The sequence below is a fragment of the Blennius ocellaris genome (genome assembly GCF_963422515.1).
Source record: "Blennius ocellaris genome assembly, chromosome: 19".
NCBI classification, from domain to species: domain Eukaryota; kingdom Metazoa; phylum Chordata; class Actinopteri; order Blenniiformes; family Blenniidae; genus Blennius; species Blennius ocellaris.
Window position 1 is genome coordinate 9491811 of NC_137668.1, and position 12924 is coordinate 9504734.

The 12924-nt window shown below is 45.4% G+C and overlaps 1 protein-coding gene across 1 annotated transcript in view; it reads left to right on the forward strand.

Moving 5' to 3' along the window:
• dnah5l (dynein, axonemal, heavy chain 5 like) overlaps positions 1–12924 on the forward strand; it is a gene marked incomplete at both ends in the record, with an annotated part of 46038 nt that overhangs the window by 1831 nt on the left and 31283 nt on the right. Inside the window, 29 exons of the mRNA XM_080515247.1 lie at positions 426–497; positions 603–704; positions 820–1006; positions 1192–1357; positions 1743–1836; positions 2404–2502; positions 2598–2779; positions 2882–3001; positions 3114–3219; positions 3722–3817; positions 4170–4265; positions 5270–5443; positions 5578–5667; positions 5758–5913; positions 6547–6686; positions 6762–6913; positions 7573–7780; positions 8322–8409; positions 8883–9006; positions 9591–9760; positions 10256–10348; positions 10427–10530; positions 10716–10812; positions 10880–10960; positions 11314–11568; positions 11653–11802; positions 11884–12002; positions 12196–12332; positions 12469–12631. Of these exons, the coding sequence (XP_080371373.1) occupies positions 426–497; positions 603–704; positions 820–1006; positions 1192–1357; positions 1743–1836; positions 2404–2502; positions 2598–2779; positions 2882–3001; positions 3114–3219; positions 3722–3817; positions 4170–4265; positions 5270–5443; positions 5578–5667; positions 5758–5913; positions 6547–6686; positions 6762–6913; positions 7573–7780; positions 8322–8409; positions 8883–9006; positions 9591–9760; positions 10256–10348; positions 10427–10530; positions 10716–10812; positions 10880–10960; positions 11314–11568; positions 11653–11802; positions 11884–12002; positions 12196–12332; positions 12469–12631 (3821 nt within the window). The remainder of the gene's footprint in view (positions 1–425; positions 498–602; positions 705–819; positions 1007–1191; positions 1358–1742; positions 1837–2403; positions 2503–2597; positions 2780–2881; positions 3002–3113; positions 3220–3721; positions 3818–4169; positions 4266–5269; positions 5444–5577; positions 5668–5757; positions 5914–6546; positions 6687–6761; positions 6914–7572; positions 7781–8321; positions 8410–8882; positions 9007–9590; positions 9761–10255; positions 10349–10426; positions 10531–10715; positions 10813–10879; positions 10961–11313; positions 11569–11652; positions 11803–11883; positions 12003–12195; positions 12333–12468; positions 12632–12924) is intronic.

The following is a 12924-nucleotide window of genomic DNA, read 5'->3' on the forward strand; positions in this document are numbered from 1 at the left end:
CACATAATCCACTTATTGGAAATATGCACTTACATATAATATCCACAAATATACAGTACATTAAACATGCAAATAAACATAGGAAGTGTATCAGGAGTGTGTTACGGACACAATCACGGGTCTTTTAAGACGTCACGATCCTTCCTAATGTTTCTCAATTTGTTATCTTCTCCTGCTTCAGACTACAGATTGTTGCCGGGGAGACTTTAAACTGAGGGCGTTCGTGTTTTAATTAGCGGTTGGGAAGCAAAACGCAGGTCTGGGTTAATCATTTGAGACGCTGCAGCAATTATTTACAAGTATCTGCATCTTGAATCTGAAACATTTACTGCCAAGAACTCAATGCCAACTCACTATCATTCCACTTTTAATAAGCTGGTATAAGCGTGTCGTCAGTGCATACACTCTGTTTATGTGTTTCCCAGGCTTTAGTGGGGAAATGTTTGTTCTTCCTGAGAACCACAGAAAAAGCCATAACCACCGCCAACGTGCAGCAGGTCAGTATTTCTTTTTTTTTGTTCTGTTCAGTCTGAAGATGTGGGTCTTGGAGGTTTTGGGGTGACGTCCCTCGTATGCGTGCGCTTGTTGTTTCCTCCTCCCAGGAGGTGAACTTCGGCACGTTGGACAGCAGCGACGGCGGCTTCCTGAGCAGCCTGGAAATCCTGCTGGCTCACGTCATGCTGCCGGCGCTCAGGTCACAGCAGGTACCCGTCCCCTCGGACCAGATCTGTTTTCAGGCCCCGTAAAGTCAGGTGACGGGAGGAAGATGCTCTGTAATCTGGTGGCGCTGACCTCGGGATCCTGGACTCTTGTGTGCAGGCGTGGGGGCGTGTGCAGGAGGGCGCGTCCTGTCCACACGTCCAGTCCTTCCTGTCGTCGGTGGACCAGTTCGTGGGGAACTTGGGTTCAATCCGAGTCAGCATGGAGATGAAGTTCCAGCTGCAGCACGTGGAGCTGCCCGACGCCATCGGACAGCTGAGCACACCCGCGGATTACACTGCCGCAGGTGAACCATCATTATAGTAAATAAACAACTTTGAAAAATCAAGTTGACTTATGATGAAAACATTCGCAGTTTCTTTGTTGCTTTACTTCCTCGTTAATAGTCGAGATTCTCTCAGAACATTTTACAGCTGTTCTACAGATGAGAAGCGTATAATTGGGTTCTATTATTATTATCCCCCCCCTCAGCCAACAACAGCGAGCTGGTGGAGCACCTGGAGGGCGTGGTCTCCCTGTGGACCAATCAGATCAAGACGGTCCTGACGGCGAGCGAGCAGCTGAGGAAGGAGGCGGACGACGTGGGGCCGTCCGCTGAGCTGGAGCACTGGAAGAGGCGCATGGTCACGTTCAACAGGTGGAGCATCGCTGATTCCTAGTCTTCAGCCTGTTACATTGATATCAGCTCTTCAGTCACCGAGTTGAATTTACACTTTTATTTAATCAGGCCTGTTTGTCATAGTTTTCCTCGGCTGGATATTTTGATCGCGGTTGGTCGTACAGATCAGGTTTAAAGTTTACATGAAAGTGTGTGACTTTCTTTTTTTTTTCTTCTTTCTTTTAATTAAGTAATATTCACTCTGGTGAAATGGCTTCATAAATAAATCCTCATTATAATTCTATTCTGTTTTTCTCCCCCAACTGTTCTTATTATATACAAGTTCATCTTTTCAAGACTTATTTGACTCCATGTTTTTGTTTTTGTTTTTTAATCAAACTTTAACTCCTGTTGTGTTTTCCAGTCTGATGGAGGAAGTGAAGCGTCCTCAGGTGAAAAGGACTCTGGGAGTTCTGCAGGTCGCCAAGTCTCGGAGCCTCCGTGCCTGGAGGGAGCTGGTCAGCCAAATGTTTTGAAAACTCAACGAAACCACCGCATTGCACTTAGAGTATACCGTATATTAAAAATAATCAACATGTAAACGTATTTGGAATTGTTTATTATTTGTTTCATCTCTACCACAAGCTGTCTTGTCACAAATGTGCACGGATCATTCTCTTCGGCCAAAACCTCCCAAGTGGGGGTTTTTAATGATTCTATAAGGGTTTGCAGACGATGGTTTTTAGAAGTATTCACAATAAATTGCTGTCAGGAGTGATCGTGGACAATGTTGTTCGGATGTATGATTTTTTTTTTTTTTTTAATACGTGTGATTGAATGCAATGGTTTTCAGAAATTGTCCACTGACAGTGGATTTCAGAATTTGAGTGACTTTGAAAGTATCCCCAGCGTGCTGACAATGTCAGGTTTTATTTTGAAGTAGTTATTTATTTAGCTTCGATAATTCACACATTGTTGTACTCAGCTTGTAGTTCCATTTCCCACAATGTTCTGGGTTTTGTGGAATTGGCCTGTTAATTAAATGTTTGCTTCATGTGTTTTCACTGATGTTTGGATCCTGTAAGGACGGAGACATCACTGTTGTGGCGAACGAGGCGAAGGACAACGTGCAGTATCTTTACACTTTGGAGAAGTTCTTTGGACCTCTGGGAAAATGCACGCCGGTAAAACGTTTGTTTTGGTTTGTTTTTTTCCAATGGTTTTGTTGACTGACTGAGAGCGCCACTGTTTCAGACGTCGAGCTTTAAATTCCCAACAGGTGGGCATGCTGGAACACATTCCCAGTCTGATGACCAGCATCCGGATGATCCACACCGTCTCTCAGTACTACAACACCTCTGAGCGGATGACCTCCCTGCTCCTCAAGGTCACCAACCAGATGATCACCACCTGCAGGCGCTACCTGTCACAGGGGGCCGCTCGCATCTGGGACCACAGCCGGTAACCCAAAAACACAGCAGAACCTCATTAAGACCAGATTGTAGAAGGAAAAGAACAAAAAGAAAAATTTTAATAAAAAATGCATGTGGATGTGCATTTCAGGCCGGTTCTGCTGCAGCGGATCTTCGAGTGCTGTAACCTGAACGCGGAATATCAGAGGAGCTTCCAGAGTGTTCGAGATAAACTGAGAGAAAACCCTGAAAACAGACAGTTTGACTTCAGGTGACCAGCCACAGCAGCTCATCCGCTTAATACTCAGATCATCTGAAAGTTAGCATCAAAACAAACACTTTTCTGTTTCTGTTGTCTGTTTTTTTGTTTGTTTTTTTTGTAGTGAAAACTACATCTTTGGGAAGTTTGATGCTTTCTGCAGGCGTCTGGAGAAGATTGCCGACATGACGTCAACGCTGGAGGATCTGGACGCGCTGCAGAACATGAAGGTCTGTTAAATTAAAGCTAAGCTAGTTGATGTGCTATGGAATAGAAAGTTAAAAGTAAAAATTCAACATTTCGAATGTCAACAACTTGTATGTGAAAAATGCATAAACAAAGTGAGTGAGCATCTGATGCTAACTGGTGGAAATGTATGATCAAAGTTAGCTTTTTTTTTTAGTGCCGCTGTGGTCAAGTTGACGATCACAGCAGGTTAACGGCCAAAATGAAGACATGAAAGTGGGGGAATTAGCAGCTCAAATGCTAATGGCTATAGGTGGATGATCATGGTTAGCGCTGTAATGCTAAGGTGTTTGACTAAATGATCACAAGTTAGTAGGTCAAACGCTAACGAGCTGAGTGATCAAGGGGATTCGGCAGCTCTGATGCTAACGTGTGAAAATCACAGTGAAATAGCAGCTTGCATGCTAATGTGCCAGAAAGGACGATCGGACTTTTAAAGACCTCTGACGCTAACGGTTGAAAAAAACACGTCTGACTCATTCCCAGGTGGAGGGTGTGGAGAAGATCTTTGTCCGCTACCAGACCATCGTTTCCGCGACGAAATCAAAGACCTACGACATCCTGGACCATCGCAAGCTGGAGGTCATCTAGAACGTTATGTCGCATACAAATACAAATTCTCTGCTTCACAGAGACATAAAGAAGGAACAATCAGGAAATGGCTGTTGTTAAATAAATAAAAAAGTCCAAATTGTAAATGTTACACCTGAAATATAGTCTGATAAATTGAACAGAAATTTAAAGTATTTGCCTGTTGTGACACAGTGATATCTATTGGTCCTATGTGGTATTTATTGCTGTATTCTGATTTAAGAATTGCTTCATAAAATATGTCTAATATGACAAACAGCTAATAGAAAGTGCAACTCGTAGTGCACAAAGCAGAATAGTTATGATGGATCGTCTGCAGGCTGACGGGAACTCTGTGTTTCAGTTTGACAGCGACTACTCCGACTTCCAGCTCCAGGTTGAGGGTTTGTTCCAGGCTCTTCGCTCTCTGCTGGACTTCTGGTTCTCTCAGTCGTTCTCCGTGAGTCCAACTCAGTCACACCTCAGTCCGTCTGCACCGGAGTCAAACTGAGTCTCAGGTTCAGGTCAAATCTGATCCCCAGATCAAATCAGATTTTTTTCCAGGTCAAGAGCTTCAGAAACAATGACAGAAGATTTGCCATAATTGGGTCTTTTCATTCCATGGTTGTTTGTTATATGATTGTTTTTCAACAATTCAGTTGTTTGTTGATACGTTTGCTGTTTTCTGTTTTTCAGCCATTTGTCATTACTTAGAAAATTCGTTTTTGTTTGTTGGTTCATTTATTCACTTTGCTTGTTGTTCATTCAATCAACATTTTCTGGTTTGATCAATAATTCAACCTTTTATCCCTCTGTTTGTTGTTTATTCCAGCTTGTGCTTGTTCATTATATGTTTAATCAAAAAGTATTTGTTACTTTATCTGTTTTTTTTTCATTTGGCCATTTGTTTGTTCAATTGTCTGCCATTCATTCAAGAGAATGTCTGTTTGTTGTTCATTTTATATGATTGTTTGCTATTTATTTGTTCAGTCATCTGATTGTTCAATGTCTGTATCGTCGACTGCATATTGTATATTGTCATTTCAGTAGCATTTCAAAGTTACTGTGTTGGTTTGTCACACTTTCACTTTTCAATTTTGTTTGTTCTTTCAGGACTATTTGTTTCACTTTTCTTTCACTCGTTTGTCTTTCATCCTTTATTTGTTGATTCGTTTTTCATTTTGGGTTGTGTTACTGTTTGTTCATTTGCTTCTTCAGATTTTGTGTTCATTTGATCATGCAGGTGCGTGATTGTTTTTTTAGTTTGTCGTTCTTTCATTCGTCTGTGCATGCTTTCGTCTTTTCCAGTCGCTTGTTCATTCAGTTCTTTTCCCTCTCAACAGAGCACTCACAAATCCATCTTTTGTATATTTTTGCCTTCATCAGTTGGTCTCTATTCTCTTGTTCATCCGTTCATCCGTTCATCGGCTGACATCCAGCCCTCCATCGGTGTTTGTGTTTCAGACGGAGAGGTTGCTGGAGCTGCTCCTCGTGTTTGAGTCTGGCCCGGCGGCTCGTCTTGATCTGAAGCAGCACTACCTGCTGCTGCTGCAGCGCTACGGCAGAGAGCTGGAGCTGCTGAGAAAGACTTACCAGAGGCAGAGAGAGAGGCCACCGATCGGACGCAACCTGCCCCCGGTACAAACGGTTCAGTCGCTCAATGTTCATCAGAGTTATTGAAAGCTCATGAAATACCACAAGCCAGACGAGTACAGAACGACTGATTATTGTTGTCTTCTCGAGACAAATGTCCTCACCTGAGTGTGTCACAGGTGGCGGGCAGGGTGCTGTGGAGCCGCCAGCTCTTCAGGAAGCTTGAAGCTCCCATGTTGATCCTGAAGAAAAAGCTTGAAACTCTGAAGGTTCCAAATCTCTTGATTTCCCCCCCGCAATCATGTGAAAGTCTCTTATTGGTTGGACTTAATTCATTTTGACTGTTCGTGTCTGCTCAGGGACCAGAAATGACAAAGGTGATCCACAGCTATAACAAGATGGCCATGGTGTTGCTGCAGTACGAGCTGCTGCACCTGCAGGCGTGGCGCCAGGCTGCAGAGAGCGTCCCGCAGTGCCTGAGTGCCGCCCTGCTGGTCCGACATGAGAGCAACAAGGTACCAGACCGACCTGTGACTGGATGACTGAGCGTCGATGGTCAGCGAACGTCACTGACACTGACTTCTAAAGAACACTCTAAAAACATTCAGTCGAGAATGTAGAAGCTGGAGGAGTTTTAAGAGAAACTGTCACTTTCAAATGTGCAAACAACTTTTTAGACCTTTAGACACTTGGAATTTCTTTTAATGCTTGAAATTGCCTTGATAGGTTCCTAAAAACATTCCAGGACATCTGAACATGACCTATGAGGACGTAACGGTCTTAAGTACCATTAAAGAATTAAGATCCTTCAGAAATTTTCAAAGATATGGAATCACTTCTCAAGACATTCCAGGATCTTCAATGACTTCACTATAATTTTCTGAGTGATTTTGAGAGATCCTTAAAAAGAAATGGGATTTATTTTTTTCAAATACCATCAGGGCTTTCAAGGACCTTTGGTTGCATCTAAACTATTGAAGACATTTAACAACTTCAGCAACCTTCAGGGGCTTTTTAGGACATTTCACACATTTCAGTTCTGAGCAGTTTGTTTGAGTGTATGATGTTGTGAATACCCCTGGTTGACCTCTTTTTTTCAGAGGTCTGTGAGAAGGAAGGTCTTTTGCAAGGATGTGTTTGTTTTCCAGGAGCTCTTTGTGAACCTGGATCCAGTCGTGCTGGAGGTCCTGCAGGAAGCCCGCTGGATGGCCAAACTGGGGGAGACGGTGCCGACCGCGGTCCAGAAGATGACCTCGAGAGAGGCTCACCTCAAGGCCTTGAACAGGCGGTGAGGGCGGCTTCCTTTTACTGTCACTCGGTGTGCGTTTCACAGTCCAAACTTGACGCTCCTCTGCTGGTCCAGGTTGTCGGAGCTCCTCCAGGACTTCGGCGCGGTGGAATCCAGGATCCCGCCGCTCCTCCTCCCGCTCATGCAGCCTTTCGTCAGCGGCGTGGAGCTGGCGCTCTCTCCTGGACTCACCAGTCTGTCCTGGACGGCGCTCAACACTGACGCATGTACGGATGGCTGCAGAAAAACACAGCTTAGAGCAGGGGTGTCAAACTCATTTCAGTTGAGGGGCCACATCCAACCTGATCTGACCTCTGGGGGGCCGGACAAGTCAAACGTAACATATTAAACTGCAGATATGGACAAATGTCAAAGTCTTTCCTTCTTTTGATCCTTTTGTAATTGCAAGAATTTGCCAGTCTATTCTGAAATTTACATATTAAAGTTAATCAGATATTATTATATTTGCAAAAAAAACAAAACCTCAGTCACCTGTATCTGGATATCGTATTTTTATTCAGGATTAAAACAATTTGTCATCATCTGGAAATATTTTTTGAGTTTACGTGTCTAAAGTATCACTTCACATAAATTGGACTCCTTTATTGTGAAAGGTGTTGCGTTGTGTGACCTCCACAGACGCATTGATAAATTCTGACCGAGGGCGGTTTTGAATGTCATTTTTGCCAATCTAGTGTTTTTAGATCAGCCTCTGTCAGTTTTCATATTTATACTTTAAAAAAAAATAAAAATCACATGGCGGGCCGGATTAGATCCTCTGGCGGGCCGGTTCTGGCCCCCGGGCCGCATGTTTGACACCCCTTATTTCTTCTTGTTTGATATGACATGAACTCTAAAGTGATCCACCCCTCTCTGCTTTCCACAGTCGTAGAGTCTGTCTATGCAGCTTTGGGGGAACTGGACCAGGTGAGCAAAGTGGTCAGCGACCTGCTGGACTGTCGCATCGGCCGGCTGCTCCAGGCCACGTCGTCCTGTCGTCTCCTCGTCCTTCCAGAGGACTCGCCGATGTCCCCTCAGGAGCTCCTGCTGCAGACCGACCGCTCGGTCCAGGCCGCCGCTGGCTCCCTGAAGTGGTGAGATCGATCACAATCGGATCACGTCAGATCTTTTGGAGCTTCCTCTTCCTCGTGAGAGACACGAATATCATCGTGGAGAAAAACAGAACCTCGTAAATCTGAATGTTTTTGGGATCCAGGTGGCTTTTAATACCTGCTGAAGGTGTTGTGAGTTAGATGTAAAAAGGCTCTGACCATAACATGGCTTTAAACAGACACAACGATATAGAGGTCGATGTAATAGGTACACAATGGAGAGAATACTATTGAATCTGTAAAATTGTTGCTGACAGGATTTCAGGATTTGAGACAATCTTATCTCACTTTACTTTTCTCCTGGTATGAAAAGCTGGAAATAGAGTCACTGTAGTAGCATCTCCTGTGCTGTATACATTAACCTAACCATGTGAATGACAGGGAGTGAGCAGAGCTGGTAGTATAAGAAGTAGCCAGGCATCAGCACAGACTAAAGACTGCTTTAAGAGATCATGTAGTGACAGTAAATGTTCAGTTTTCGCTCCATTTTCTTACATGAATCCTGTGCTGCTGTTGTGTCCAGGCAGAGTCAGCAGGTGGAGAAATACACGCTTGAGCTGATCGAGGAGCTGAAGAGGAAGATGAAAACCACAGAGACCGTGAATCTGGAGGTGATGAAAGTGAAAAAGTCCCTTTCTGAGTTGGCTGTGACAAATTACGATCAAATTACCGTCTGAATTCCTGAAGTGGTTTCCAAAATGTCCTGAAACTATTTTATTTCTTCTTTTTGTTGCTCAATAGTCTCGTAGTAGTTGCCAATGTTGCAAATCTTTCTTGAACTCGTCTCGATTTATTTCCCCGCCAGATTAGAAAGAGCAAGAAATTAAAAAAAATTCACATGTTGAGCTTTTATGGTCTTCATGTTGCTTCACAGTTAACAAAATGATCGCTGCACTGTGGAGAGAATTCTCAGTTATTTCACACGACAGTCGTTTGATTGTTGCATGAAAGACATTCACTTTTAGAAGACATTCGCAAACATCCACATTTTGTAATTTTACTTTTTACACTTTTGGCATTCAGTATGTTTGCAAAAATCTGAATCTCTCCTCCTCCTCCTCCTCCTCCTCCTCCTCCTCCTCAGGGGTCTTTCCAGTGTCTCCATCCAGACACCAAGCAGAAGACACGCTGTCAGTCTTGTCTTCCGTGTCGCTTCTACAACCTGATTGGTCAGCTCTGTCATCGCAACACGGAAGCCATGGTTAAAGGTCAGTTTTCCTTCTTTTTCCTTTCTGCTTCTTTTTCAGCTTCTTTTTCCTTTGGCTTTTATTCCTCATGAACATCTTTGAGGGAATGATTTTCAGACCATGAGTTGCCTTTTGTCTTTGGGATTGGCGTCGTCCTCAGTGGTGGTCACCAGTGAAGATCACTTCTGTTACTACTTTTCAGACTCTACTTTACCAGTAGAGAGCTTCATCCATCTTTATCTAACTCGGTCCTCCCAACAGAAACCAGAAAGGAGTCCCACTGTAATCCATGTTTGTATTGGCATGTTGCCAGTCTGTCCAGCATTAGCCTCAGGCTCAGCTGATGTGGCAGAATTACTGCACATGAAAGGATCCTGTCTTCATTCCTTTTTTTTTTACATGAATACAAACTGTAACTTCAAGGAGGACCTTCTACTTGTGTTCTCTCTCTGTGCAATTTGCCTTCTCTTCATCCTTCTTGTCTTCTGTGGCATCATGTGAGGTTTAATTTCCAGAGCTGAAGTGTTGAAGCAGATATATGGAAGAAAAAAAAAAACTGGAACAAAGACTTTGTTTGACATTGTTTTAATCTTTTTCTCTCACAGCTACTAAATCCTCTCTGGACGCCCTGAGGAGAAGACTTCATGTCCAGCTGCCCTCCTCGTCCCTGTCCTCCCACAGCAGCAACCTATCAGATCCTCCTGCGCTCTTCAGAGCCTCGATCCAGCTCGCCATCCCAAACATCGTCCTCAGACCGGGTCTGGACGACATCCAGGTTCTTATCCCACCCAGTCTGCTAATGTCACTGCTGCTGTGGGAAGAAGAGCATTTCTCTGCAGCAGTTTCAGCGGGAACTGAGAACTTTGAATTCCGCCATGAATCTGCAGTTTTCTCCGGTTATTTTCAAGCTTGTGTGCACTGATTAACATGATTACGACTGACGGGGGACACAAATACCTGCCATTCATATTGATGCAGCTTGATTAATTCATTTTATGACTTTCCAAAGAGATGCAGAAACCAGTTACGCTCTGATAACATTGTTTGGCAACAACTGAGTTAAACCGTCTTCATTTACATTGTTCAGCTTCAATTATAAGTGTTAAAAATAAAAAAAACTGGAAGGATGGTGGGGAGTGAAGGCTGTCCCTTGCCATTCAACCTACCAGACAAGCTGGTTCTGAAACTGTCAGCATGCACATTGCAGCACAGGCATTTGTGTGGCGAGATTGAAAAGGCTGTTCCTGAGTCTGTCACGTCCGTGTTTCAGAGCATCGTGAATAAGATGGTGAATTCTGTGTTGTCTGCTACGAAAGACGTCCCCGTGTGGACCTTCGCCCATCTGCAGTACAAACAACTGCAGGTACGTTCGGGGGGGGGGGTCCCATGGTGGCCAGCAGCCAATCACACTGTTCTCTCTTTCTCTCTCTCTCTCTCTCAGGTGGAGCAGGCGGCGGTTCGTGATGCGGGCGATGACGTCCCAGTGAAACCGCTGGTGCTGCGCCCTCTGGACCGGCAGCTGGCCGAACACAAGAACGTCACCAAGTCAGTCCGTGCAAACCCTCACTCACTCATCTGGGAATACGTGAATGAAACCAACATCTGTACCAAACCACCTCAGCATCGCTTACATACATGAGCTCAAGCTGCAGATTAATTGGGGACACAACAGTGGGTTTTTTTTGAGAAGAGGCAGGTTCGAGCCCCGACTGTTTTGTGTGTCGGAGCAGGTTGGTGATCCAGCTCGGCTCCATCGTGTCGTCTATGAAATCTCAGGCCGTCGACACTCTGAACCAACTCGCTCACTTCTCCGCTCTGTGGAACCAGGTCTGCGAGAACCCGTCGTTGTTATTGTTGTTGTTGTTGAACTGCTCTCACACGTGGATGTGTTCAGGATCCAGAGGAGCAGGTTCAGGCCTTCCTGCAGTCCGACCCGTCGCTGACCGAGTTCAGCGCTCAGATCTCTTTTTACTCTGTAAGCCGTCGCCGATTAACTTCTACTTCATATCCGCATGAATTATCATTAGTATCGGTTCGCCCATGTTCTGGCAGTTTGTATTATATTTAGTGGCTTTATTTAGTAAAATGTGTGTCTACACTGTGGCTATATTATTTTAATCTTGGTCTGTAAATGTCTTGTTCTGTTACAATGAAAGAAGATGAAAGGTCAAAGCTAATGTGGTATTAATCATATTTTCTGGACACAACTTTCAAAATAATACGCGATCAAAAGGAAAAAAAACAAACATTTAATTTGCATTTGTTTTTCATGCAACGGCTGTGTCTGTTTGGCCGAGTTTACCCACGATGCTTTGCTGTCCCTCGCAGAGGCTAGAGGAGCAGATTTCAGAGCTGCCGGCCTTCTACGCCGTGGGTTCCATCATGTTTGAAACCCACGAGCTGAAGCGGTCACTCACTCAGGAGTGTCGTGTCTGGAAGCGCGCGTTCGGCGCCGCGCTCAACCGCCGCGCCGCCGCCGACATGAACGACATCCTGACACTCATGGACGGGCTGACAAAGCGCCTGCAGCGTCCAATCACAGACCTGGAAGACGTTAGGGGAGCCATGGCAGCACTCAGAGAGGTCAGTCTTTTACACCTTCACTGAATTCGTCCATCCATCCATCCACCCACTCCCTCCTTCACCACGCCCTGCTTGTTGTTTGAGGTCCGTGATGCGGAGGTACGTATTGACGCCACCATCGGTCCGGTGGAGGAATCCTTCGCCCTGCTCAACAAACATGAGCTGGTCTTCACTGACGGGAATGCCGAGCGCGTCGACGGCCTGTCTTACGGATGGAAAACCCTCGGCGCTCTGGTAAGGCCCGGGGAGACCCGCGCCGCAGCGGGAGGTCGCCAGTCGTGAGACGCCGGCGTCTGTGTTGTGCTCCGGTTTCAGGTGGTGCAGAACCAGAACACGCTGGTGAAGATTCAGCCCGTCATGAAGGCCGACCTGCTGGCCGCGGTGCAGAGCTTCCAGACTCAAGTTCAGAGCTTCTACACCAACTACGACCTCAGGTACTCACTGAGCGCCGACAGACGGGCGGATGAACGAAGCCATAGAGGCAACGGCGACGTCCGCATCCTTGTTTACCAGACTGTAAACACTGAGGAGGTTTTTGACGGAGCTTCTTTACATTGTAAGCAGGTGGAAAGGAGACAGGCCAATCCGAAACATCACAAATGTTTGTGTGCTTGTGTGTGTCTCCAGAGGTCCCGGTGTGGAGGGCGTGGCTCCAGCCGAAGCGAGCGAGCGGCTGCAGAGTTTTCAGGCTGAGTTCGATCAGCTGTGGAGGAACTACACCACCTACTCCGGAGGGGAGGAGCTGTTCGGACTCCCCGTTAACGGTATGACCGAATGATCCACCTCCACTGTGGACCATGTCTTAATGAATGGCATCCATGCAGTATTGCGTTTATGTTTTGTCTCTTTTTGCTCAAATCTTCCACTTTGGCCTGGAACGACCGTCCGTCCGTCCTGCAGAGTATCCGGAGCTGCAGAGGATCAAGCGGGAGCTGTCTCTGCTCTCGAAGCTCTACGGCCTCTATAACTCGGTCATCGACAGCGTGACGGGGTACTACGACATCCTGTGGGCTGATCTCAACATTGAGAAGATCAATACGGAGCTGCAGGACTTCCAGAACAGGTAGAACACAGAGAGGATAGACAAGTGAACAGGTTCATGGATACAACAGGGGAAAGATTATTGTCTCCTTGAAGCGCCTGTAAATGTCCCACTGAGAATCCTTGTTTCATTTTCAAACAAAGCCAATTTAAAACTTTGGGGAAGCTTTCCAGATGTCATTTATTATATAGAATAAAGAATTGGGGACCCAATACTGAACCAGAGGGGACACCACCAGCAAAGTCTATGCACGAGGAAGTGTAGTTTCCCCCTATTTCACACTCTGCCTCCTCTTTTTTAAATAACCTTTCAGA